Source organism: Schistocerca cancellata, chromosome 4 (genome assembly GCF_023864275.1).
Source record: "Schistocerca cancellata isolate TAMUIC-IGC-003103 chromosome 4, iqSchCanc2.1, whole genome shotgun sequence".
Lineage (NCBI taxonomy): Eukaryota > Metazoa > Arthropoda > Insecta > Orthoptera > Acrididae > Schistocerca > Schistocerca cancellata.
In genome coordinates, this window is record NC_064629.1 from 160,492,144 (window position 1) to 160,519,789 (window position 27,646).

The following is a 27,646-nucleotide window of genomic DNA, read 5'->3' on the forward strand; positions in this document are numbered from 1 at the left end:
AGCAGGGGGGAAGGGACTGAAGACTTTATTTCAAGCAGTACGGCCATCACTTGTTCTCCAACACAGTCAGCACACACATCTTTGATATCGCAGTACAGTCACCACGACGTCCGCGCTCCAACTGAATTAGTTCAAATCCTTGCCACCCCGTGGCCAGCGCATGGAGACACTGCCTACGCCTGTCACGTAAGGCGGCCGGCCACTAGCGCGGGAGGCGAGCCCAGCGATCGCTCCCACGTTGTAAACATGTTTTCGCTGGACATGCTGGAACTTGTCGAGTTTCACGTCACAGTGGCCCCTTGTCCGCTCACCATGTGTATTCGTCGCCTCCACACGTTTCCCGCCAAAATTGTCTGCCTCGGAGTTGAATCGCACAACGGTTGGCCGTTTCCCTGCAACACTTTAGCCCACGTTCAAACCTGTCAATGCCGACCGCTCACCGTCCACCACGTGTCCCTGTGCGAGCGGGAACACAGTGCTACACGTTTGGCAGCAAAGTTTGCTCGACAGTGGAATCCGCCATGACTATATAACAGCACATTTGGACCTCACTAGAATGCCCACTAATTGACTCGCTCTCGCACGCGCGTAATAACTGTACAATCGCTGCGCCGCCGCCCCACTTACGTCGCACACCCTCCATACACGCGACGGACATAGCCTTCTGTAAATACCTGGAAAATTACTTTTTATTTCAGACATTACGGTCATGCAGGTGTGTTCCAACTGAATTCTCCATGCTCACACAGCGAAACTCCAGAGCGCAGCTGACGTACGCGCGGCCGGCTGAGCCCGCTCCATCGGCAGCTCCCTGGCCAGCTGATTTCAAGCGACAAGCGGTGCCCGCACACCATCACGGCCAGCGCGCCAGGTAGGCTGCGAGCGGCGTCTCAGAGTCCCACTACGTAAACATCTTTCCGTGACCGTGAGCAGTTAACATCGGACACGATGGAACCTGTCGACCGCGTGCCGGACAAAGGATACGTTTGGCGCCAGAGTTTGACCGACAGTGGAATCCACCATGACCGTATAACAGCGCGTCTGCTCCTCCCGAGAACGCTCGCTAATTCAATCTCACCACCCCACTATATTAAATAACTGAATTTAAAATTTCATATACGTATGCAAACGCGTTCAACTCTGTAATTTCAACAAGCATAGATGAGTATGCATTTACCTTCACCCATCTGCTCTCTGCAATTTAAGCCGGAGAAAGACATATCTAATACCTTCTGCAACCTGTCTATAAACAGAACGATCTCAGTTACTACAATAGGACTTTGTTTTGACCATTCGCCGGAAATGCGCGCAATGTTGTACGCCTCAAACTAGGTACAAGGACAACAGATCCTCAACACCCTATCATCTTTATCCTCTACCATCAAACACTGAACAAGTCACGAAGGTACCAATGCGATCCACCTCCACCTCCATCGCAGACAAACAGAATTCACAATACTCCCCCCCCCCCCCCCCCGAATAACTCAGAGTGCAACCATCCAAGAATTCCTAACAGCTCACCAAATAAAACACCTCAAACTACAGATGCTTATATGAACAAGATCATATTAAATACACACACACGCTGCAAAGACCCCTTTAAAGTTTGATCACCCATACTCTACGCGAATGAGAAGCTGCCTCTGGCCCTTGTTCAAACAGTGTTTTCTAACACGCTTTTGCATACTGCCGAGCATTTCGTCTTTCTGCCGCGACTTGGAAGTCATTGTCTGATTCTAAACAGACATTAACACGGACTGACTCACGGCCTCTCACAGGAAACTATACCTTGCACCTTATAAATCATATTCTTACAGTCGATAGCATAACATTGAATGATTTTAAATAAAGGACAGCCACAACACAAGGAAAATAGAAGAGCCTGCTGGCGTTGTAGCGATTTCCCTCGAAAGTGATTGACCACCTCTACATTTAAACTCATATGTCACAGTGACCGAATAGTTTATAACTCTGCATTCCATTTCTAGTGATTGGTCATTTTTGCACACAAGTACAGGATCACCGTTTTCGGTGCTAGCAACCCTGGAAGTTGCAGTCCATCAACCAAAATTTCTCCCCCGACTCAAGCAAGCATTGTCAGTCAATCATTATGCCGTACCCAATGCACAGATGCGATGGATAAGAAACCACCAATCTACTGTAACATTATCCATCACAGCTGACATCGCGAAAAATTTTACAGTAAGTCCAACACCGGTCAATCATGTGACAGCTTGTTTTCTTAATTTCAGTATCATAACTAAACCATACATCCTCTACTTTGCAAGTATCATTGCGACCATTCATAGATGACTGCTCAGCACGTCCATTCACACTTAATTCTGGAACGCATAAAGACGATCAAATTATACCAGACAACGCTATACATATTTCTAAGACCTCGCGCATAGTACCCAATCAATCTCTCTGCGTATGGTGGTCACAGAGCTATCTAGTCCTCTTACGTTAAAAGACCATCCTCACCTCGGCATTGACCTACCTACCCCACAACATCGCTACCCAATTATTCCTCAACCGAGCAGACGAATACAGCTACACTCCACCTCTCTTGACTGAACAGAGCTATCCTAGTCCTAACCCATCCAAGTGCATCACATTTCTCGAAATGTAACCAAGTCTTGGAGCTTAGCACACCATATCGATCTATAGTAACAGATCTCAAAGTGCCTTAATTTAATAGCATACAGTTACGAAGAAGAAGGAGAACGGAGCGATATTTATACACAACGTAGTTCGATAGATTTTTAAGCAAATCATCCAATCTATCGTGTGTAAAGTATTGTTCTAAAGTGCATATCGAAGGTTCCGGTAGGAGAGACAGAGAGACAGAGAGAGAGAGAGAGAGAGAGAGAGACAGAGAGAGAGAGAGAACATAAACATACACTCCTAAGACTAGAACGTTCAGCACTTAAAAACGGGCAATAACCTTAGATCGCTTACTTTTCCGTCCTGTCAGACATACATCCTTCTCCCCGGTCACCCTATGCTGAGCTATCTCTATCCCAATCGTAAAACTTTTCCTTTCTATGATACGAGCCCAATATAGACCTGCGGACACGTCTAGTGCCCAATGATCACACCAGATCACGAGTCACAAATAATACTATTACTCCATCAGCTCTATACAAAAAATGATAGTTATTAGCAGCCAATACATCCTACAAGCAAACAGATACATATAACAGCAGCGTCCAACATGTGAAAATTACAACTCATCCCGTCTGTTGGGTAAGTGTGTACACAATGATTACAGCCCCTCACAAATACCCACAGCTAACTTAGTTATTACGTTGAAGTCTCGATTTTACACCAAGCATGCTACAGGGTGGGGATCGCGTAAATCAAAGTGCGTTTAGAGGATTGTGTCAACTTTCGTCACACATGAGATGGAAGTCCTCTGATGACCGACGGGGTTCACCGTTAACGATCGCAAGTAGACAGCACTTTAAACCACATACCGAACACGTACCCGCATACGACTAGATCGCTGGCTATATCACGTGACTAAAGCATCCAAATAGAATACTCGAAAAAAAATCTACCTTCAGCAACTTGTCCTTCTCTAGAATAAATGAGTCAACGTTTGAATCGTACCTAGTTGCAGCTCTGTCTCAATCGATCATCCCGTACACTGTCTGTTATCATTTAACACAGATGTGAGAAAGTTTAGACGTGAATGATTCTCTGTCCTCCTGAAAAGCAGTATTCAACTCGCGTGTATCACTGCTATCTCAGTAGACATACACTATAATACGAACTCAACGAGAAAAAATTGACTGCCTTCCTTATTCGGCTCGCTTCGATGTGATCGTTTTCCTGCATTCTTCTTGTTGCCTCATACTTCACTCCATGTAAAAATTCCCCCCTGCGAACCAGAAGATAAGCAAGTACGTTCTCATTTTCACCGCATTTCGATGTATATTAGGTTAGTTTATATCTATGCGCGAATCAGTTTTCGCATTTGTTTCGATTTTATGTCAGATCCATCCATGTGACCGCAACATAAGTTATCGTTCTATGTTCTAAAATTGTCTCTAAATGTAACCAAGGCGTATCCAGTCACCTCCACATTCGGAGAGCACTTGCTCTGTTTTCTGTATCTCTATGTACATGCACGTTAATCAAGTATGTCAACGAGCTATGAGCTATTCTGAGAATAGACGTGAAGGCAGGTCCAGACCTGAGACGCCGGCGGTATACATGAGAAGAACAATGCAGCTTTCACATGTGTCGGCTGTCACGAGCGCTTGGAAGCTGAACTTGGCTGGAGACTCTGGAATCCGCTTCCCCGCCGACCGCACACGCGCGAAGCCTGCCTTGGAGCGTAATCTAAGGCGCACAGGTGATATCAATTTCTCCGGTGATAGGTGCGAATGCTACTGTGTTGAGGTCATGTTTGGGGGAGGCCGAGCAGAGACTTTTGGTCGGTTTGGTAGCTGGTGGTGTTTGGGTGCGTCTGTTACACTATTTTGCGAGCATGTCTGTGCACTGTGCGGTGCTTTATTTGGAGAGTTTAAGAGTACAGAGCTCATCTGCTGATATTGTGTACTACATTATTTAAGAGTTGTTTGCTATTGTGCGGTGAAATTAGGAGTTGTTTACGTGTTTGTGGACTGTGTCAGATGACCACAGTCAGATCAGTGCGGGTGTTTTGTGACAAATATACTCCACGACTAAATAAAAGGGATCCAAATAAATAGAGTGCAGCCCTTCCTTACTTCTCCGAGCAGCACAGCGCAGTATGAGCTGTTTTTGTGCAATAACGGCAATCTGGTCAGAATGTGAGTGAGTAGACAAATAACTGGACAAATTTATCTGTAGAGGAGTTACAGGTCTGGATTGGAATGAATATCTTGATGGGTGTGGTTGTGTTGCCAAGTGTAGTGCACTACTGGAGTTCAGAAACTGCCTTATGTGAGCGTTACATATCAAAACCTATGAGAAGTAAAAGTTTCAAAAAGATATGTTGCAAATAAATAAAGTACACTCGTTCCTCCTTCCATCAGCCTATGCACTGAAATTATTTCCGAAAATTAGCAGTTGTTTGGCTATTTGGATGTAAATGTTCTGCATTATTTACGAGCGGTTCGCATGTCTGTAGGCTGTGCTATGAGTTATTTTTAACTGTTTACAATTAGCAAGCGTGTGTCTAGAACATTATAAATGAGTTATGTAGGAGTGTTCTGCAGGTCTGTATGATGTGGGACATGTCGGTGTGATACATATACTCCATTCCTAAATAAAGTAAATTCGTTCCTCCACCCATGGACCTAGCGCAGGGTGAGTCCGTTTGGAAGCGAAAGTGAGCTTTGTTTATTGGCAGATTTCAAACTTGGCGCTGGTTCCTAGGAGGAGGAGGTGGCGGTCTAGTCCTCGAAAAGTAGTTGAAATTAGGGAGTTGAACATGTTTGTATACGTATATGAAATTGTAAATTCAATTATTTCATATAGCGGGGTGGTGAGAGCGAATTAGCGAGCGTTCTCGCGACGAGCAAACGTGCTGTTATACGGTCATGGTGGATTCCACTGTCGGTCAAACTCTGGCGCCAAAGGTATCCTTTGTCCGTCACACGGTCGACAGATTCCATCGTGTCCGGCGTTAAGTGCTCGCGATCGTGGAAAAATGTTTACGTAGTGGGACTCGGAGACGTCGGTCGCCGCCTACCTGGCGCGCTGGCCGTGGGGGTGTGCGGGGACCGCTGATCGCTTGACATCAGCCGGCCAGGGAGCTGCCGATGGAGCGGGCTCAGCCGGCCACGTGTACGTCGGCTGCACTCTGGAGTTTCGCTGTGTGAGCATGGAGAATTCAGTTGGAACACACCTGCATGACCGTAATGTCTGAAATAAAGAGTAATTTTCCAGGTATTTACAGAAGGCCATGTCCGTCGCGTGTATGGAGGGTGTGTGACGTAAGCGGGGCGGCGGCGCAGCGATTGTACAGTTATTACGCGCGAGCGAGAGCGAGTCAATTAGCGGGCATTCTAGTGAGGTCCAAACGTGCTGTTATATAGTCATGGCGGATTCCACTGTCGAGCAAACTTTGCTGCCACAAGTGTAGCACTGCGTTCTCGCTCGCACAGGGACACGTGGTGGATGTTGAGCGGTTGGCATCAACAGGTTTGAACGTGGCGCCGAAAGTGTTGCAGGGAAACGGCCAACCATTGTGCGATTCAGCTCTGAGGCAGACAATTTTGGCGGGAAACGTGTGGAGGCGACGAATACACATGGTGAGCGGACAAGGGGTCGCTGTGACATCAAACTCGACAAGCTCCAGCGTGTCCAGCGAAAACATGTTTACGACGTGGGAGCGATCGCTAGGCTCGCCCCCCTGCGCTAGTGGCCGGCCGCCTCACGTGACAGGCGTAGGCAGTGTCTCCGCGCACTGGCCACGGGGTGGCAAGGATTTGAACTAATTCAGTCTGAGCGCGGACATCGTGGTGACTCTACTGCGATATCAAAGATGTGTGTGCTGACTGTGTTGGAGAACAAGTGATGACCGTACTGCTTGAAATAAAGTCTTCAGTCCCTTCCCCCCTGCAAAATCAAAGGACGTGAATTACGTTACTACACTCCTGGAAATTGAAATAAGAACACCGTGAATTCATTGTCCCAGGAAGGGGAAACTTTATTGACACATTCCTGGGGTCAGATACATCACATGATCACACTGACAGAACCACAGGCACATAGTCACAGGCAACAGAGCATGCACAATGTCGGCACTAGTACAGTGTATATCCACCTTTCGCAGCAATGCAGGCTGCTATTCTCCCATGAAGACGATCGTAGAGATGCTGGATGTAGTCCTGTGGAACGGCTTGCCATGCCATTTCCACCTGGCGCCTCAGTTGGACCAGCGTTCGTGCTGGACGCGCAGACCGCGTGAGACGATGCTTCATCCAGTCCCAAACATGCTCAATGGGGGACAGATCCGGAGATCTTGCTGGCCAGGGTAGTTGACTTACACCTTCTAGAGCACGTTGGGTGGCACGGGATACATGCGGACGTGCATTGTCCTGTTGGAACAGCAAGTTCCCTTGCCGGTCTAGGAATGGTAGAACGTTGGGTTCGATGACGGTTTGGATGTACCGTGCACTATTCAGTGTCCCCTCGACGATCACCAGTGGTGTACGGCCAGTGTAGGAGATCGCTCCCCACACCATGATGCTGGGTGTTGGCCCTGTGTGCCTCGGTCGTATGCAGTCCGGATTGTGGCGCTCACCTGCACGGCGCCAAACACGCATACGACCATCATTGGCACCAAGGCAGAAGCGACTCTCATCACTGAAGACGACACGTCTCCATTCGTCCCTCCATTCACGCCTGTCGCGACACCACTGGAGGCGGGCTGCACGATGTTGGGGCGTGAGCGGAAGACGGCCTAACGGTGTGCGGGACCGTAGCCCAGCTTCATGGAGACGGTTGCGAATGGTCCTCGCCGATACCCCAGGAGCAACAGTGTCCCTAATTTGCTGGGAAGTGGCGGTGCGGTCCCCTACGGCACTGGGTAGGATCCTACGGTCTTGGCGTGCATCCGTGCGTCGCTGCGGTCCGGTCCCAGGTCGACGGGCACGTGCACCTTCCGCCGACCACTGGCGACAACATCGATGGACTGTGGAGACCTCACGCCCCACGTGTTGAGCAATTCGGCGGTACGTCCACCCGGCCTCCCGCATGCCCACTATACGCCCTCGCTCAAAGTCCGTCAACTGCACATACGGTTCACATCCACGCTGTCGCGGCATGCTACCAGTGTTAAAGACTGCGATGGAGCTCCGTATGCCACGGCAAACTGGCTGACACTGACGGCGGCGGTGCACAAATGCTGCGCAGCTAGCGCCATTCGACGGCCAACACCGCGGTTCCTGGTGTGTCCGCTGTGCCGTGCGTGTGATCATTGCTTGTACAGCCCTCTCGCAGTGTCCGGAGCAAGTATGGTGGGTCTGACACACCGGTGTCAATGTGTTCTTTTTTCCATTTCCAGGAGTGTATAAGAGCAGTTTATTGTTTGACGCGATTATGATAGGCTACCAGTGAAAAAAGATAAGTGAGGGAGAAAGTTCGTAAGTGTGATCAATTATGGTGTTGGGATTTGAAATTGTGATAGATTTTTGTTATGGATGTAAGGAAAATGGCTTTTTCGCCGAGAAAATTGGACATATTGAATAAATACTAAAAGATAATAATAAATATAAGTACAGTTTTCGAGACAATATCGTGTTGGAATTTGAATTTGGCACAATTTTCTAGTTGAGGTAGGCCTATAATAATAAATGATAATGAATGATAATAAATGACAATGAATGATAATAAATGACAATAATGATAATGAATGTTAATAAATGATAATGAATAATAATAAACAAAAGTAATGTTTTGCAGTCATTATCGTGTTGGAATTTGATTTTGGGGGGAATTTTCTAGTGGAGACAGGTCAATAATAAAAAATAATAATAAATAATAATAAATGATAATAAATAATAATAAATGATAATAAATAATAATAAATGATAATAAATAATAATAAATTATAATGAATGTTAATAAATGATCATCAATAATAATAAAGAAAAGTATGGTCTTTTGCATGCATTATCTGATGGAAATCAAACTTGCCGCCATTTTTTCTTCTGGAGGTTTAGGTTAGAGGACGTAGCACAATTGGGTTATTTTCCCGCCAAAATTCAAACTTGCCGCCATTTTTTCTTGAGGGTAGGTTAGTGGACATAGCACAATTGGCCTATTTTCACGCCAAAAGGCGCCATCTTGGATGACGTCATGCGATGTTACCAAGTCTACATGCCGACATCTTGGATGACGTCATTGCAGCCCTCTTGAATAAATTTGGCAACAATGCAGCGTGGCCTGGCACATAGTTAGTCCCCCTACTGACGTGTTTCATCATCATCACACGTGAGTTGGAAGTCCTCTGGTGACTGAGAGGTTTGCTGTTAACGATCGCACGTAGATAACGCTCTAAGTCGCCCACACACAGAACACACAGTTGTATTTGAGTTCAACGCAAGTAAAGTCACACCATTGATACATCCAGACAGAACAACGACAAAAATGGTTAAATAACCTGCAGCAACATATCCCTCTTTCTAGAATGCATCACAGTCTACCAATCAATCATACCCCATTACAAGCCCATCTCAACAGACCACTCCATCAGCTTTCTGTCATCCTTTAACGCAGATGCAAATCTGTTTAGAGGCAGATGGGTCTCTTTTTTCCAGGGAAGCATCAAAGACAGCAGTCAACTCGCAAGTATCACTATTATCTCAATAGAAATACTGTAAAATGTTTTCAAACAGCTACTATTTGTTAGCTGACATTGCAGGTTTGTGATTGGCGGAAAGTACAGAGAAGCATATCGTAAATACTGTTTGTTATGGTTTAAAACACCTCATCAGTCCTGCACAGGGTCAAAGTTGTAATTCATTCTGTAGTTGTGTGTTGCTATCCACAGCAGGTAATACAACACTCTTTAGCTAAGGACACATAGCAACCAGCTGTTTGCTGAGTGGTAACACGCACTGGCAGCCACGTCACACAACACCGGCAGAGCCTGAGAAGTAGTGACGGGCTTGGGCATGCATTAATCCTAGGCACACTTCTTGTTGTGCAAGAAATACCTCAGCCATTCTCTCTTTGGCACACCAACCACGCCACGTGAAGTCGACAGCAGACCTGAATCCACACTGCCTTCCTCCTCGGGCCATCCATGACAAATGCACAAATACACAGAAAGGAGAGCAGACGCACTGCATCTGTAGAATACATGATTGGATGCATTTGAGTACAGTGCTATACTATACTGTCCACCAGAAAAAATAGTGCATTTTCGATAGGTGTTGACTGCTGTACTACCTACACTTGCAAGAAGTTTTAGAATATGTGGCGATTAGTAATGTCATAATCGCATGGCCACAAGTGACATAAAATTACGAAAAGATTGACGGAAAAATACGTATAAATTGCGGGAGTACTTGGATGTCTTTTGCGTGGTCCAGGACAGTTCTTGTATGTGAAAGTAAGAAGAAGAATACGAGAAAAAGTTGACATGGAAACACCAGGAATCATGGAAACAGTCTTTTTTTTTTCTTCGACAGTGATACAATGGGTGGTATAGAATATTTAACGTGCTTCACCATCAAATGTGGAGTAATATAACGGATCCCAAGCCCAAATTTGATCCCAAAGTTATTGGCAACCATGTAATAGATTTTTATAAAGTGTCCTTAGCTAAAGAGCGTTGCATTACCAGCTGTGGGACTGCAGTGTACAACTACAGAATGAATAGCAGGTTTGATCCTCTGCAGGACTGATTAGATGTTATAAACCATAACAAACAGTATTTACAATGAGCGTCGCCGTACTCTCCGCCAATCACAACCTTGCAGTGTCAGCTAACAAACAGTTATTGTATGGCAACATTTTACTGTATGTCTATTGAGGTAATAGTGACACATGTGAGTTGACTGCTCTTTGATGTATTCCTGGAAGAAAGAGAGTCCTCTGCCTCTAAACTGACTTGCATCTACCTTAAAGGATGATAGAAAGTGATGGAGTGATCGGTTGAGAGGTGCTTGTAACGCGGTAGACAGATGAAGTATTCTAGAGAGAGAGGGAGATGTTGAAACAGGTCAATTTAACCGTTTTTCCGTTGTTTTATCGGGGTAAATCAGTTTTGTGGCATAACATGCATTCTACTCCTATACAATTGCGTGTTCTGTGTATGGCTGACTTAGAACACTACCTACCTGTGTTCCTTAACAGCAAACCTCTCAGTCATCAGAGGACTTCTAACTCATGTGGGATTATGATAAAACATGTCCACTTTGTTTTGGCACCCTCCTCTACATAACCAGAGATCTATGTGATGTAATCCATTCCCCTCCCACATTTTGGATCATAAAATCAACGCTTCAGTTTCATAACTACGGCGATTCTAAGTTAGTGGCAGGTGTTTTGGAGGTACTGCAATTCTCGTGTGTACATCTGCCTGACAGATGTCCTGTTTATGGAGTTGGTGGTAGCATGGTGTGCAATTGCACATGTCTACGCTGCTGCTATGCAGGCACTCTCCATTAATGACGATCATTTCATACAGGACTGATGCAAGCATAGTATAATTTCTCAACTGTTATCGAATGTAAACAGTGAACGCTATGCACCTCCGGAAAGTTATATTGTGCTTGTATAATAAAGACTGTACATGTTTTTTCTTTAGTGTAGATGGAAGTGGTTTTATCTTCTCACAGTTGGTCACCATAGTGAGTGAGATAGAAGACTTGCGGGGTGAATGTAAGTCAGATGCTGGACATTTATTAAAGTGCATGTGTTTATGTTCTTCGATCATTTCTGTCTCTTACCAGTACCGTCTTGGTACTGAACCCACACACTAGAACAATACTTTAGAATTTAAAGCACAGTTGATATACGTAAGATGCTTCAAACTCCATCTGTCTGAAGCTTCATCATGCATAAAACCACGCGTTTTCTTCTTCTTAATCGTCTGTTATATCATCACAATGCTTTCATATCTAGTACATGTTGATAAGGGGTGCTAATTTCCTTAACGTCCACACATCTGGAGAGATTTTGTGCACTTGGATGGGTGATAAACAGTCTTCGCTGAACAGCAGTTAAAGACTCGGCTCACTCTGTTCCTTCACAAGACGTGGAATGTAGCAGTCTACTTCTGATCACCTGCAAATTAAATCGTTGGCAGTACTGTAATGAGGGTTGGTCAAAGACAATGCTAGATGATCTTTTAATCTGTAACTTTATTCTACGGATGCGAGAATGCACTGTACCAGCCGTCCATATAGGGAAAGATGGACAATCGTAATCATAAATCCTGCTTTGTGATCAAAGTGCTGCAAATATGTAGATCGGTATAGGACACAGTCCGGTATACTTTGGTGTATATCTTCGAGAATTAACAATGAAGGACATACTGCACAGTCATCTATCTACATTCGCAATCTAGTATATGGTACTCACAAGGTAGTTTAGCGATGATATAGAAATTGGGAAGCATGCAACTGTGTCACTGGCTGGCGTTGAAATGGCAGAAAAACTGGTAAAATTGCTAAAATTGATCGCATTATCAAGTGTAACGCATATTACAGTACATCGATGGTGTCTTTTCCATCCCATCCGTCCCCTGGTATTCTGTTGATTACCACATAATGATTGACTGACATCGATTGTTTGAGACACAGAAAGAGTACTGGTGGATGACTAGCACTGAAACAGTGTCTGCAATATGAGGAATCAATCGAGACAGAACACCGAGATATCAGCTATCCAATCAATGTAAAAGATGAGTTTAAATGTAGAGATCGTCAGCCATCTTTGGACAGCTGTTTGGAAATGCTTCAAAATGCCGCAAAACTCTTACAGCTCCCATATGTTTTCACTGTCTTTTATTTTTACCATCCTGCGTGTGTGATGTAGGAGCAGCAGCATAATTTACACCATGCGATATCCAGCTATCAGTCAGAGCGAGTGAATGAAAACGTGTTAATTTCAGTTTAGAACCTGACACAGGCCTCACAGTCATGATGGAAAAAACAAAATGCGTGGCGGTGTGCAAAGCTGTAGTCATACACTGCTTGGATGTGTTACAGCAGCAAAAAAAACAATGTATCAAACAACAAAAAAGGAACCTCTCTTGCAGCTGATAGTCTGTGGAGTGTGGTTCTCATACAGGGGATGAATACCTGTGTATTTAATAGGATCGCCACATATGCTCAATGTCAGCACACAGATGGTATTTGTTTTCGAGATATATATATATATATATATATATATATATATAACGACGATAGAGACAATGTTTGGGTGACAGACATGACTGCACTGTGAGAGACGCAGATCTCCTTTGGAACGCAGTAGCTCTGTGTAGCTTGGACACACATTGCAATGCGGTAGCAAAATCCTCGTCCTTCTCCCAGTTCCTATAACTGCTTGTACTGTCTTTTTCTACTGCTACCTCGTGTTGTTGGAGAAAGCTTTGTTGGCAATGGCCTTACACGTCGTAACAGTTAGCAGAGCTATGACAACATGTTTCCATTTCCACTGAGTGGTCAAAACATGGTCCTGTCGCATTAACTCAGCTCACCATGTTTCTATATGGGTTGCAGAAGATGGTAGATACAGTGCTCACCGACTTCTGCTCAGTTCCAACTCAAATTGGTACGATCACATGGAAAAAGCTGCAAGGATGGCAGGAGGGGGGGGGGGGGGACAAGAGACTGGGGAACAGTTACGAGACGCAGAGGGACTGTCTAAAAAACTATGTTAGAGTTTTACTATAACAGTTTCAAAAAAAGGTGACTCGTTTCGAGATATGATAGTGCCACCAATATGATTCACCAGTGACTGTAATCATTAAAAGATATCTCCATAAGGACCAATGCAGGTATGTGACTGAATGGAAAGGCTTGATTATAAATCGCAGACAGCATTTCTACCAGAAAGCATAACACCACAGGTCTGAAAAACCAGTGTATTGGTCATAGGATTTTGGACATTTCTTATGACCTCAATCTAGTGTTACATTTTTTGAAGTGATAGCACATAGCCTATAACGCAGTGGGTATTTTGCAGAACCTCTGGTAAGGCATGGGGATAGAATTTGTTGCAAATATTGTCTGTTAGCGTGAGAAATATCTAACGGCGGCATGAGGGAGTTGCAAATACCTGCTTTATACAACATTCCTTAGCCGAATTACTTTCTGAATTCGGTGATTTTATTACAAGCTTACACCGCCAGCGACATGCTCCCACACTTTTGGTCTGTTAATAAACACCCCAGCAAACACTGTCTGTATTCCATGTCACGGTATTTGTGTGGAAAACAACTTCATTCATAGGTAGTGCCGTATCTCGATTTATAAAGCTTGTATAGTTTTTTAACATGGATATCGTTAGTGATACTTGTATATAGTGGTAGAACCAAGACCACTTTTTATGCAGGGTGGCACAAACATAACCAATGCAATCGTGATTTTAACAGCTGGTCGCTTATAGGACGATTACATCTCTCTTCCTAAGACACACACGTAACATTCACAAGAAAAACAAATCAGGCATGTCCATTCATCGCGGATTTTCGCTCAGTATTGTTTGGTGTCACCAGCATACAGTTACTTAGTTGGGTGTGTGTGACAGATTCGCTATGATCAGCAGGCTTATAAAGTATGTGGACTGTGATCAGTGTTCTGATATGTGCAAAGAAATTGACTGTCTTAAGGAAGGTATGGATTTGACATGGAAAACTGTGATTTCAACACATCTATAGCTATAAGTGGATGAAATATTCTTTTACGTTGAAAATTATGTCCAGTCATAGGAAGAATATAGATATTTGTATTTCCACAGCCACTGGTATCACAAAGCAATATTTATATGTTTCACCTGGCCATTGGTCCCTATCATGACTTCCCTGCATGAGCATAAGCATTACTGGTCAGTGGGCTTTGAGTTAGCCTGTGACTCAGGCATCCTTGGACTTTGAAAGTTAGAATTTCAAGAGGGATATCATTTGAAATACAAAGCATAAAAATTAAAACAAAGATAGTGTCGTTAGAGGATTCAGTGTAATTTACTAGGCATAGTCTTATTGCGGGTGGTATGCCATTGCCTCCCTCTGACCTTTGAACTGACTTACCTGACCAATTAAAGGGGTCACTACAGTTGATTTTGGATTCTAAACTAGAGTGTCACTTATTTTTTCCATCAACAAACATCGCTAGAGGTGAAAGCAGTGATTATCGATGGATTAAAATCTTAGGAATGACTAAGGGTCAACCTCCAGAACTTTGGATTCATCATCTGGAACTTAACCACACCATTTATAGCAATTTAACAACAGTTATTACTTGTTTAGATTGTAACAGATGCTTCACATTGCTATTGTGTGCCTTGGTCTAGGGAATGTGATCAGTTAAAGAATAATCCAACAGACACATACTAATAATTTAAAATTACGTGTTTTTGCAACGTAAGTACACTGTTTTGTTATCGTTGCATGCAAACATCTAGTCACTAGCACGGACTGAACATACTACACAAGAGCTGCATAAGATGTAGTGTACCTCAAATGCAGGATTACTTCTACATACAGTCCATCCTCAATGAAATTTCTAAAGCAATTAACCCTGAAACACGTATGGTGTTTAATTTCACCAGATCTGTACAGTAACATTATTAAATAGTCGTAGCTAATGGACTGCAGGAGTAGAGGAACAACACTTACTATTATTGCCTTAATTCGAATCCTTCAAACAAATATCTTTATGTTTCCATTAAGATTTACACCCCTTGGTCTGCAGTACAGTACAGCTGCACCAACAAACCTGTTTTGTCAATGGCGCTATTCCCACACATATAGTGAATAAACCTCTGGGTTTTGAAGTTGTAAGAGGGAAACCTCAGATACACTGAAATGGAGCTGTGCCCAGGCCATTTCATTGGTTACAGCAACAGCTCATGATAAACATATCTGTAATTTAATTCTGGTCTGGCACAAATTCAGTGATCATAGGTAAATAATATAGAAGTAAGAAAACAAATCTATGATTTCCATAAAGGTATATAACTTACCGATTTGTGTAATCTTGCAGTTTGGCAATACCATCATTTAGTTCTGCCACACTTTGCTCGAGTATTGAAATTCCCGTAAGACAGCATTTTTCTATTTCTTTTTCTATAAGAGCATCAACCTGGAAGAAAAGTTATGAATAACAAATCTGCAAATGAAAAAGACTGCTTATGATAAGTACTGAACATTAATTTTTTTACTGAAAAATCACCAAAAAATGCCACACATGAGATAAAATGGTGTTTACATCACTTTCTTTTGAAGAACAGAAGAAGACAATGCAGACAATAAATGCTAGGAAAATAAATGTAATGAAAAGTAATGCCTCTGAATTTTTTATCTGAAACTCTAAAAGCATTCTTAAATAAAACGAATGTTGTTAACACTCTACATCTTTATTCGTCATTTCTACATATTTGCAGCCTTCTGCCACTAGAAGGGCTCCAAACTGTAATGTGTAACACAACAGTGCAGAATGTTAACTGTTGCTACATGGGAAACAGCGTGCTGTAATCGAGTTTCGAGTAGTTCATCCACATATGGAGCACTCTCTCCTTCAGCATGACAATGCCAGAACACACACAACCAATTCTGTTGTAACAGGGACCAGAACGGTTGCAGGGTTGATGTGATGGAAAGTGCAGCAGGACCCGCAGAGCGGCCCCCGAACGACAACACAACGGGAGAGGGCGGACACGACCAACAAAGGACAGAACGAACAACAAGATTGAAACAATGGCATCACAAGAAAACCTAACAACCACGTCCACTCATACACATAACAAGAAAGTACAGAAGCTGTCTAAGGTGAGGCGACGTGTCCAGAGACGTACGCAAGATTAGACTAGCTGGCTGAGCAAGAGGCAGGTGCTTAAATACTCTATCAGGGGCGCCGCTATTGGCCGCTGTAACCACGTGTTCCACTGTGGCACCCTCACACTAAATGTGGGCCAGGAGGTGCGCACTGCCACAGCTTACGGCGCGATGGTGCAGAGACCTCTTGGGGTCTTCGACGTCCGTGACATCTGGCGGGGATTCAAATTCTGCACCACACGGTACCAGATCCCTCCCCCTGAAACTTGCACGTAGGGGCAGAAATGTCCCGAACAGTGCTGAGGTGGGCAGCAGTGGGAAGGGGAGCAAGGCTCATCAACTGCTATTGGCGTGGAGGAAGGGATGCCCAAGGTATCCATGACAGCCGATCCAGAGTCCAGGGTGGGGGAGCGAGCAGCCGATCCACCCGTAGGTGGAGAAGGCTGGCAGCAGGCCCGCGGGGAGACGGCAACCAGGAGCAGGGATGGTGACTCGAGGACCACGTCCACACCTGAAGGAGGTAGGGAAAGAGGTGGCAGCAAGAGTCCCGTATTGGCATCTGGGTGGTACTGATTATGATGGTGGTGCTCTGACCCTGTTGACATCTGCACAGATGTCACACGCTGCCCATGGGCCGCGACGACCATGGCGGGTGTCCAAACCATCTGGCGCCCATACTCGCGAGCCCACACTGCTGTGCCAGAGGCATACCGCTGCGAAGACTGGGAGTGGGGATGGGAAGAGGATGGCATCAGCAAATGGAGCAGGGGCCATGGCTGTTGCCCATGAAGGAGCTTGCCAGACTGTGTCCATCAATTGGCGTAGTGTGATAGGTGCTCAAAAACAGGGTGAGGGCTGACGTGGATGGAGATGTATGGACCGCATTAGTCAACTGGTGTTTAAAAGTGCAGTCAAGCCCCTCTGCCACGCCATTGGAAGAAGGGTGGAAAGGGGGGCTACTGATATGTTTTATACCATTGACCTGACAGAAGTCGTGGAAGGAGGACACTGTGAATTGGGGACCATTATCAGAGACCAACGTGTGTGGCAGGCCCTCAATGGTGAGAACCTGGGCCAGGGCTGTGAGTGGAGCCTCCATGGTGGTGGATGCCATGCGGACAATATATGGGTATTTGGAGTAGGCATCAATGACGAGTAACTACATGGACCCCAAAAACAGGCCCACAAAATTGATATGGATGCAATCCCAGGGCCGGCGAGGCACAGGCCAGGGTGCAAACGACTGAGGGCAGCTTGCCTGGTGACAACTGAGGGCAGCTTGCCTGATGATGCGCACAGACAGTGCACCCACAGACTGGGCGCTCAATATCGCCATCGATGCCGGCCCAATACACGTGCCAGTGAGCCAAACCTTTCATACTGGACATACCCCAGTGCCCGTGGTGTAACAAACCAAGCACCCGAAGCCACAATTCTGGAGGGATGACCACCCGATGGGCATCCGACTCCGTTGCCAACAGAAGGATGTCATCAACCACAGAGAGCCTGTGGGACAGGTGGCGCCAGGGGCTGAAATCGGACTGCATCCATGGGACGGTCACCTGTGGGCCACATAGATGAGAGCCTGTCGCAAGACAGGGTCACGGCGGGTAGCCACAGCTATGTGAGCAGCCATAAGAGGCAGACAGTCCAGTGCATCCCAGCAGGCGGAATCAATGTAAAAGCAGAGGACCTCCTATTGGTCAAAGGCAGTATCAGGGCCTGCTGGGACACGTGACAAAGCGTCCGTGTTAGCATGGTGGGCGGTGGGTTTATATCGGATGGTGTAAGCATAATTGCGTAAAAACAATGCCCAGCACTGGAGATGTTGAGCCGTCCACTCTAGAAGGTAATAGCGGGGTCCGAAAAGTGTAACCAAGGGTTTATGGTCCATCAGGAGGGCGAACTTTGCGCCAAAGAGATAGATGTGAAATTTTTGGACAGCGAACACAATCACCAGAGCCTCCTTTTCAATCTGGGAGTAGTTCCGTTGTGCTGGGGTCAACGTCTTAGATGCATAACTGATGGGCTATTTGGAGCCATCAGCATCCCGGTGCACAAGGATGGCCCCAATGCCATATGCAGACGCATCAGCCGCCACAACCAAGGGGCGGTCCAGAGAAAAGGGAGTAAGGCAATGAGTGGACTTCAGCATCACCTCTAAATGGAGAAAAGCCTGGTCACAGGCAGGAGTCCAATAAGAAGGTACCCCTTTGCGACACAAGTGATTGAGGGGTTGAGCAACTGAGGCAGCCTGGGCAAGAACTTTAAGTAATAAGTAACCATGCCCAAAAACACCTGGAGTTCAGATAAGTCCTTGGGATGAGGAAGGGCCTCAATGGCCGCGACATTATGACCCGAATGGTGAATGCCATCTTTGCTAAGCCAGTGCCTTAAGTATTCCACTTCTGGTTGAAAAAAACAACACTTGTCCAGCTGACAGCATAAACCAGCAGACAGCAGAGTGTGAAATAAGGCACTGAGGTTTTGCAGATGTTCCTGGCAGGAACGCCAGGTGACCAAGATGTCATCCAGATAATTCACACAGGCAGGGATAGACTGTGTAAGCTGCTCCAAGAATCGCTAGAAAATGGCCGGCATCAAAGAGACACCAAAGGGAAGGTGCTTGTACCTATACAATTCGAAAGGCGTGTTGATAACCATGATGTTCTGAGATTCGCCATCCAAGGGCAACTGGTGGTATGCCTCAGCCAGGTCGATCTTTGAAAAATACTCTCCCACAACAAGATTAGCAAGAAGGTCTTCCTTGCAGGGAATGGGGTAAGTGTCAATAAGGGACTGAGCATTGGCTGTAGCGCCAAAGTCCCCACACAGCCGAAGGGACCCATTGGGTTTCTGTATGCCCACCAGTGGTGTCGCCCATGCACTGTAAGTTACAGGCTCCGGCATGGCAGTGACCTGGAGCCGATCAAGTTCCTGCTTGACCACTGGCTGTAAGGACACCGGAAGGGGCCGGGCCCAGAAAAAGCGAGGCTGTGCATCAGCTGTAGGGTGATGTGCGCCTGAAAGCTGGAAGCACATCCGAGATCCATTGCAAACAATGACGCAAAAGCGACGCATAGATCGTTCAAGTCCTGAAAAGGAACAGCCATGGAAACGACCTTAACTTCGACAGAAATTGAAAAGCCAAACAGTTGAAATGCACGCAGGCCAAAAATATTCAAAGTCAATGGATGGTCGATGACAAAGAGGGTAAGGAGCCAGGGAACATGCTTGTACGTTGCCTGGATGACGAACTGCCCACAAAAGAGAATGGAACCGTCTCCATAGGCGACCAAACCTCGAGAGGGAGGTGACAACGCATGAGAGCCCATTTGGGTATATGTCGCCATATTAATCAGGGAGATGGTGGCCCCAGTGTCGACCTGAAAACAGACATCCTCAGTGAAAATGCGGAGTGTGAGGAAAAGCTTCTGTGCTGACGGATTGTCCTGTGCGACGACTGTTTGCAGAGCATGGAATGTATCTTGAGGCCCAGGAGGGGCAGGACTGGAGCGAGATGAGTGACTATGACAAACTGATTGGACATGGCCCTCCTTGTTACACAGCGAGCATGTTTTCCAGTGGTGGGGACAATCAGCCCGCAAATGGGTGGTAAAGCACTGTGGGCAAGATGGAAGTGGGCCGCTCGACAGGTGACGAGGGGGCGACCGAAGGTGCCGATGCCATAGGGACGTTGAACAATGAGGAGCCCCGATGGCACTGGCCTCTGTCGGTCAGGCCACAGCGACATCGCGAGGGTGGAACCTGCCACGAAGCCGCGATTGCTGCCACCTGCGGTTGCGCCATACGATGCTCGTTAGCTGCTTGAGGAATTTCAAAGGAGTGGGCAATGGGGGAAATCTCTTCCAAGGAGGGATTGTCGAGTTTCAACGCCACAATACGGAGCTCAGGATTGGGAGCCAGTTGCACCACCACATCCCGGATCAGGGAGTCCACATATGAAGCCTTACACTGCTGATTAGTGCACGTAAAATCGCATTGACGGTTGAGACCCTGCAAGTCCGTGACGCAGGAATGATACGATTGACCAGGTTGTTTATGGTACTGGTGGAAATCCAGCCAAGAGGCGACCACATGGTAGCACTGGGAATAATAGTTTGTCAGCAAGAGGAATATCTCCTGGAAAGAGAGAGCCACAGGATCAGATAATGGTGCCAACTTGCAGAGAAGAAAGAATGTGTCTGGGGAGGCCCAAGAAAAACAACGACCACTGCAAGGAGTTGTCCGTGACTTGAAAAGCTGTGACATGTTGTTTCAGCCGGTGTAAGTAGGTTTCCCAGTCCTCTTTAGCGTCATTAAAGGGTGAAAACGACAGCGGACGTGGGAAAGCATCAGACACCCGAGGACTCTCAAGCTGTTGTGATAACATGTCCCAGGCATCGACTTCGTCTGTTAGCAACTGCAGCGACTTTTTTAAGATGTCTAACTGGAGCTGCTGCTGCTGCTACATGAGCTGCTGCTGTTTCTCCAGCAGACAGACCAACTTCGCCTCCATACCAACAATGACCACCATTTACCTCATCGCCAAAATGTTGTAATGGCGACCGGAACAGTCGCAGATTGAAGTGACAGAAAGCGCGGTGGGACCCGCAGGTCGGCCTGTGAACAACAACACAACAGGAGAAGACAGACACGATCGACAGACAGAATGAACAATAACAAGATCGAAACAACGGAGTCACAAGAAAACCTAACAACCACGTCCACTCATACACAGAAAAGGAAATTAAAGAAGCTGTCTGAGGTAATGTGTCCAGAGATGTACGCAAGATTTAGCTGGCTGAGCGAGAGGCAGGCGCTTAAATACTCTATTGGGGGCGCCGCTATTGGCCGCTGGAACCACGTGTTCCACTGTAGCACCCTCACACTAAATGTGGGCCAGGAGGTGCATGCCACCACAGCTTATGGCGCGATGGTGCAGAGACCTCTAGGGGTCTTCGATGTCCATGATGTCTGGTGGGGATTCAAATTCCGTGGCACTTGGTACCAGAAATTCGGACATCTGCAACAATCCAACACCTTGGGTTCACTGTTATTGATCGTCCTCCATACAGTCACAAGTTGGCTGCTCTATCCAATTTTCATCTGTTTCCAAAACTTAAAGAACAGCTTCAATGACTTCATTTTGATAATGATGGAAGCAGTGCAAGCAGAGGTGAGGTTGTGGCTCTACCAACAAAGTGAAACATTCTATAGTGACGGTACCAACAAATTGGTCTCTCAATGGGAGAAATATGTTTGTTGCAAGAATGACTGTTGAGAAATAAATATGTAGATACGAAGACTAAAGATGTAGAGGGTTAAAATCAACTGATTTACTTAAAAACCTTAAAGTATTTTCACATGTAAAGTTCAGAGGCATTACTTTTTAGCATGTCCTCACAGACTAAAGGAATATCCAGCTTTAAGGCAGAGAGTTGACATGTCATTATTTCTTTCTATGATAGTATAGTTGACAAATGAGTTAATGACTTGTCTTGGCATTGCCTGAAAGGGTTTCATCCCAAATATCACAAGGGGGAGTAATAATTATTGGCTGCATGCCTGAAAACAGACAGTATATGTCTTTCCTTGAGGAAATTTCATGAATTACAATAGGATCCAGATATTGAATAAGATTGTATAAGGGATTTAAAATAAACTGCATTCAGGTACAAATATTTATTAGTATGATTTACAGCACTAAATATTACACAGTACCACATTCTGACACAAGTACAAGAGTAGAGCTAAAAAAAAAAAAAAACAAAGTATATATGCCAAGTTCTTGCAGCACATAAGAAACATGTTGATTTTTTAAATTCTGGACAAGTGTATTTGTATGAGGTTCAAACACATCTGAGTACACAGAAAACATACGAGCGGGGACCAAAAAATAACCGGAATTTCTTTCTAGAAAGTATACAGTTTACTGTTTTCAAGTACAATCTTAATCTCCTTCGAAGTACTCTCCATTAGCATTAATACACTTGTCCAAACGTTCATTCCAGTGTTTGAAGCACCTTTTAAATTCGTCCTCTTTGATACCTGCTAGCACTTTCATGACATTGTGTTTTACGCCTTCCATATCTGCAAAACGCTTCCCTCTCAAGTCTCTTTTCATCCTCGGGAATAAGAAGAAGTCCGAGGGTGCTAAATTTGGCGAACAGGACGCGTGGGTCAAGGTAGTCGTCTTCGTTGAGGCCAAAATCTGGTGAACGCTGAGGGCCGTGTGTGCGGGAGCGTTGTCGTGATGCAGGAACCACAGTCCAGAATCCCACTAAGCCAGACATTTTTGTGACAAACTTCTGCGAAACCATTTCATAACCTCCAAACAGAATTTTTGGTTTACTGTCTGGTTTTCAGGGACAAATTAAGAATGTATGATCCCTTTGACGTAAAAAAAAAGGTCAACATCGTTTTCACATTCGATTTCACTTGTCGAGCTATTTTTGGTCGAGGTGAGGCAGGTGACTTCCATTGTGATGACAGTTGTTTACTTTCTGGATCATACCCATAGCATCATGACTCATCACCTGTAATGATTTTCTTGAAAAAATGTGGATCATCTTTGAACGCGTCCTTGATTTTGAGACAGTCTTGAACACGATGATCCCTTTGATCTCCGATAAGAAGCTTTGGCATGAATTTTGCTGCCACTCTTTGCATCCACAAATCAATGGTCAAATGCGCTGAATTGAGCTCCAAGACAACCCGGACAAGTTCTCGAGTTGGTAGATCGTCCTGCGTCGATCTTCACTGGTGAGATCACTGATTTTGTCGATGTTGTCTTTGCTTCGAGAAGTTGAAGGTCGACTGTAACAGGGCTGATCTTCAACCACCATTTCTCCCTTTTTAAACCGAGAAAACTATTCGTAAACTTGCGTTTTACTAAGAGCATGGTCTTTGTAGGCTGTCTGAATCATCGCTACAGTTTCTGCTGCGTTCTTGCTGAGCAAGAAACAAAACTTCACTGCCGCACATTGTTAGTAAGAACAAGCCATTTCCTCGCGTCACATTTGCACTGTACGCACACTCAAAGAACTGCCAAAGAAACCACACTTCTCACTGTTGGGTGATGCTGCGTGGCAGAATGATTCAGCAGAGCTCCTACAACAACCCTCTGGCGGCGCAACATGTTACTACAAGTGCACGACGTGCAGCATAACGATTCCAGTTACTTTTGGGTTCCCCCTCGTAGATACCAGAAGCAAAGATCAATGGACACACACTGGGAGAGACTTCATGAGTGAAGTTCATTGGTACCCACATGGATAATAAACTGTGGCGGCAGCAATATGTGGATAAGTTAAATGAAGAAGCTCAGTTCGGCCTGCTTTGCACTCTGAAATCTCTCCCAATGTGTTGATCTGCATACAGAATTGCTAGCATATTTTCAGTTCTATCCTATGCTATAATCTTCAGGGACATTGCAGCTAAGGTGAAAAAATACTATTTACTTCAAAAAATAGCTCTGAGAAGTATGGGACTTAACATCTGAGATCATCAGTCCCCTAGAAATTAGAACTACTTAAGCCTAACTAACCTAAGGACATCACACACATCCACGCCCGAGGCAGGATTCGAACCTGTGACCGTAGCGGCCACACGGTACCAGACTGAAGCACCTAGAACCACTCAGCCATTCTAGCCGCCAATACTATTTACTCTACAGAGGCACATAGTAAGAAGACAATTTGATGTTGATATTCTTCCACGTACATGACAGTACATATACCTCATAATCAGGTTTGTGGTTAATAACAAGAGTGAACTTAGAATGAACACAGCTGTTTACAAATGCAATAACCTGAAGCAGAAATAATTTCTATAAGGACTAAATGTATCTCTCTAGGATTCCAAAAGAAGTATTATACTCTGGGGCAAAAAATCTCCAGGAGGTTATCAGGCAGGAAATTTAAAACCCACAAATATTTAAACACGAGTGTTGCAGGTTATGTGGTTCACACCACATACTGTAAGTAGCAGAATGGTCAAGTATTCATGTTGAGAAGCCAAAATGGTGTTTCTGTATGTATGGCCAAGCAGATGGAAACTGTCAAGAAGCTGTACCCTGGACTAAAACAAGTATCCTCACAGACACCAATTAAATCACATTTAAGTGCCTGGCAGAGGGTTCATCGAACCACCTTCACAATAATTCTCTACTATTCCTATCTCGTACAGCATGCAGAAAGAAACGCCTATATCTTTCCGTGCAAGCTCTGATTTTCTTTATTTTATTACGATGATCGTTTCTCCCTATGTAGGTTGATATCAACAAAATATTTTCACATTCAGAAGAGAAAGTTGGTGATTGAAATACCGTGAGAGGATTCCGCTGCAACGAAAAATGCATTTCTTTTAATTATGTCCACCCCAAATCCTGTATCATTTCAGTGACACTGTCTCCCTTATTTTGCGATAATACAAATTGTGCTGCCTTTCCTTGAACTTTCTCAATGTACTCTGTCAATCCTATCTAGTAAGTATCCCAAATCGTGCAGCAGTATTCTAAAAGAGGACGGACAAGCATAGTGTAGGCAGTCTCTTTAGTAGATCTGTTACATTTTCTAAGTGTCTTGCTAAATACCACACAGCCTTTGTTTAGCCTTTCCTACAACATTTTCTGTGTGTTCCTTACAATTTAAGTTAACCATAATTGTAATTCCTTGGTATTTAGTTGAATTTATGAGCTTTAAATTTGACTGATTTATCGTGTAACCAAAGTTTAATGGATTCCTTTTAGCACTTGTGTGGATGACCTCACACTTTTCGTTATTTAGGGTCAACTTCCAATTTTTGTACCATACAGATATGTTTCTTAAATTGTTTTGCAATTTGTTTTGTTCTTCTGATGGCTTTACTAGTTGATAAACGGCAGCATCATCTGCAAACAACCTAAGACAGCGCTCAGATAAATCATTTATCATCATTTCTGTTTTACTCAATCACTTTCTATTAATTACTATGAACTGTGACCTCTCAGACAGGAAATCATGAAGCCAGTTACTTAACTGAGACAATATTCCATTAGCATGCAATTTCACTACAAGCTACTTGTGTCATACAGTGTCAAAAGCCTTCTGGAAATCTAGAAATATGGAATCAATTTGAAATCTCTTGTCAATAGCACTCAACAATTCTAGCCCTTTTTGGTAATTTATGTGACTATGGGCCCTTTCAGACAGATGAAATATTCAGGGAGGCGGCAGACTGTGCGTGCAGCAGATTTGGAGGACCAGGTTGTACAGGGTATTGAGAAGAATCTTAGTATTAGCTCCAGGCAAGTGGCCCACAACATGGTGTATGCCAAAGTAAGATGCAACAGGTGAATGAGTGCACTGCATCCCATGGAGGCCACTTTGAACATCTGTTGTAAGGTGGATGCACTGTACTACGTTCCAGGATGATTAGTTCTTGTTGCACACACGTCTCATTTCTGGACACTTTTTCCTCCATTTCCAATGAGGGATCTGTCCCTGGAGTTTGTCGGTTTTATCAATGTTCACCCTGTATAGACAGTTAATAGTGCTCTATGTAATGTTAAAATGCTTCGTTTGAAGTGATAGATAATAGCAGCTTAGAAGTGTACAATGTGAGTCTCTTGCCAGTCTATGAGGTACGACCTCGTGTGGTGGTGTGGAGGTGGAAGTGGAGCTTTCACACTTGCTATCTGGTTGACAACCAGCTGTGATCTGGAAAATAATACCTAACACTGATTAAATGTATACCTAGGATACATCTCAAGAAGGGATTGGCAGTTCCAAAATCAATCACGTAATAACTTTTTAAAATCACTGCTGCTGCCACAATTATTTTATTTATAATTACAAACAATAGAAACTCCAGGGTGGAATAAAAACTGTATTATGAAAAGGGCAGACAGAGTGCTCCTCACCACATTGAGTTGCAGATAGGCATACTGAAAGAACTGTTACACACTGAGCTTTCAAAGCCTTCTTCAGAAAAAAAAAGAAAACACACAAATACATATTTGCACAAGCAGGCATACCTCAAGCACACAAGACCACTATCTCTAAATGCTCTGGCCACACTGCACCTGTTGTATTGAATGAAAGCAGGAATCTGTAGTGGGGCAAGGAAGGGGAGGGATAGCAGGCTATGAGTGATGGGAGAGAAGAGTGCTATCTCGTGGAGCAAGCAGGGATTAGAATGCATTGGGAGGGGGGAGGGGGGAGGGACAGGGAATGGAAAAGAAAAGGAGCAGAAAGGGAAATAAACTGATAGGTGTGTTGGCAGAGAGCAATGCACATTGAGGGTGAGAGGATGTAATCTGGGAGTAAGTGATAAGACAGAGGGTAGACAGAGGGTGGATGGTGTTGGCCCTTAGGTTATTGTAGGTTGAGGCCAGGCTAATCTCAGAAGCAAAGAATGTGTTTTAAGGGTAACTATCATCCATGCAGTTCAGAAAAGCAGGTGGTGGACAGGAGGATACAGATGGCCCAGTTTGTGAAGCAGTCATTGAAATCAAGCATGCTATGTACAGTTGCATATTGTCCATACGGTGGTCCATTTTGCTCTTGCGACAGTCTGGCAGTGGCAATTCATTCTGGTGGACAGCTGGTTGGTAGTCATAGCAAAACAAAAAGGTGTGCAACGATTGCAGCTGAGCTGGTATATGACATGGCTTCTTTTGGGTGGCTCAGTCCTTGATGGTGGAGGATCTCCCAAGTTCACAAGTCCGCACTCCAAAGTATTTCTATCTCTCGCAACCACGTGCAAACCCCTCCACACTCCAAGGCTTTCCCGCAACTGTGCGTCCCTCACGACGTACCGTCCCAGCACTTCCCGTGTCGTCTACGACTGTCCAGGAGTGCCTCCTGCTCAGAACTACCTCGTGACCTCTCTGGAAACTCGCTTCCATCCAGTCTCCCCATTCACGGGCGCTGTGATTGGCTAGAGCACTCGCGCCATGTCTTCATGCCAACGCAGTCACAAACATAATGAAACATATTCCAAATACTGGATTTACATTTAAATACTTAAAATTAAATAAATATTCCTACGGCTGGACCATAAACACGCTCTAACACACATTATTAAATACATAAACAATTAAACATATATCAAAAGGAAAGAAGCAAAAGGTAGGCCAGTAGCCTAATGACTAAGTACTTTCTAAAACACAGTAAATATTTAACCAATTTCTTCATGAACAGCATATAT

The 27,646-nt window shown here is 44.8% G+C and overlaps 1 protein-coding gene across 1 annotated transcript in view; it reads right to left on the reverse strand.

Moving 5' to 3' along the window:
• LOC126183293 (uncharacterized) overlaps positions 1-27,646 on the reverse strand; it is a 95,196-nt gene that overhangs the window by 15,699 nt on the left and 51,851 nt on the right. The window contains exon 4 of the mRNA XM_049925132.1: positions 15,643-15,761. Within this exon, the coding sequence (XP_049781089.1) occupies positions 15,643-15,761 (119 nt within the window). The remainder of the gene's footprint in view (positions 1-15,642; positions 15,762-27,646) is intronic.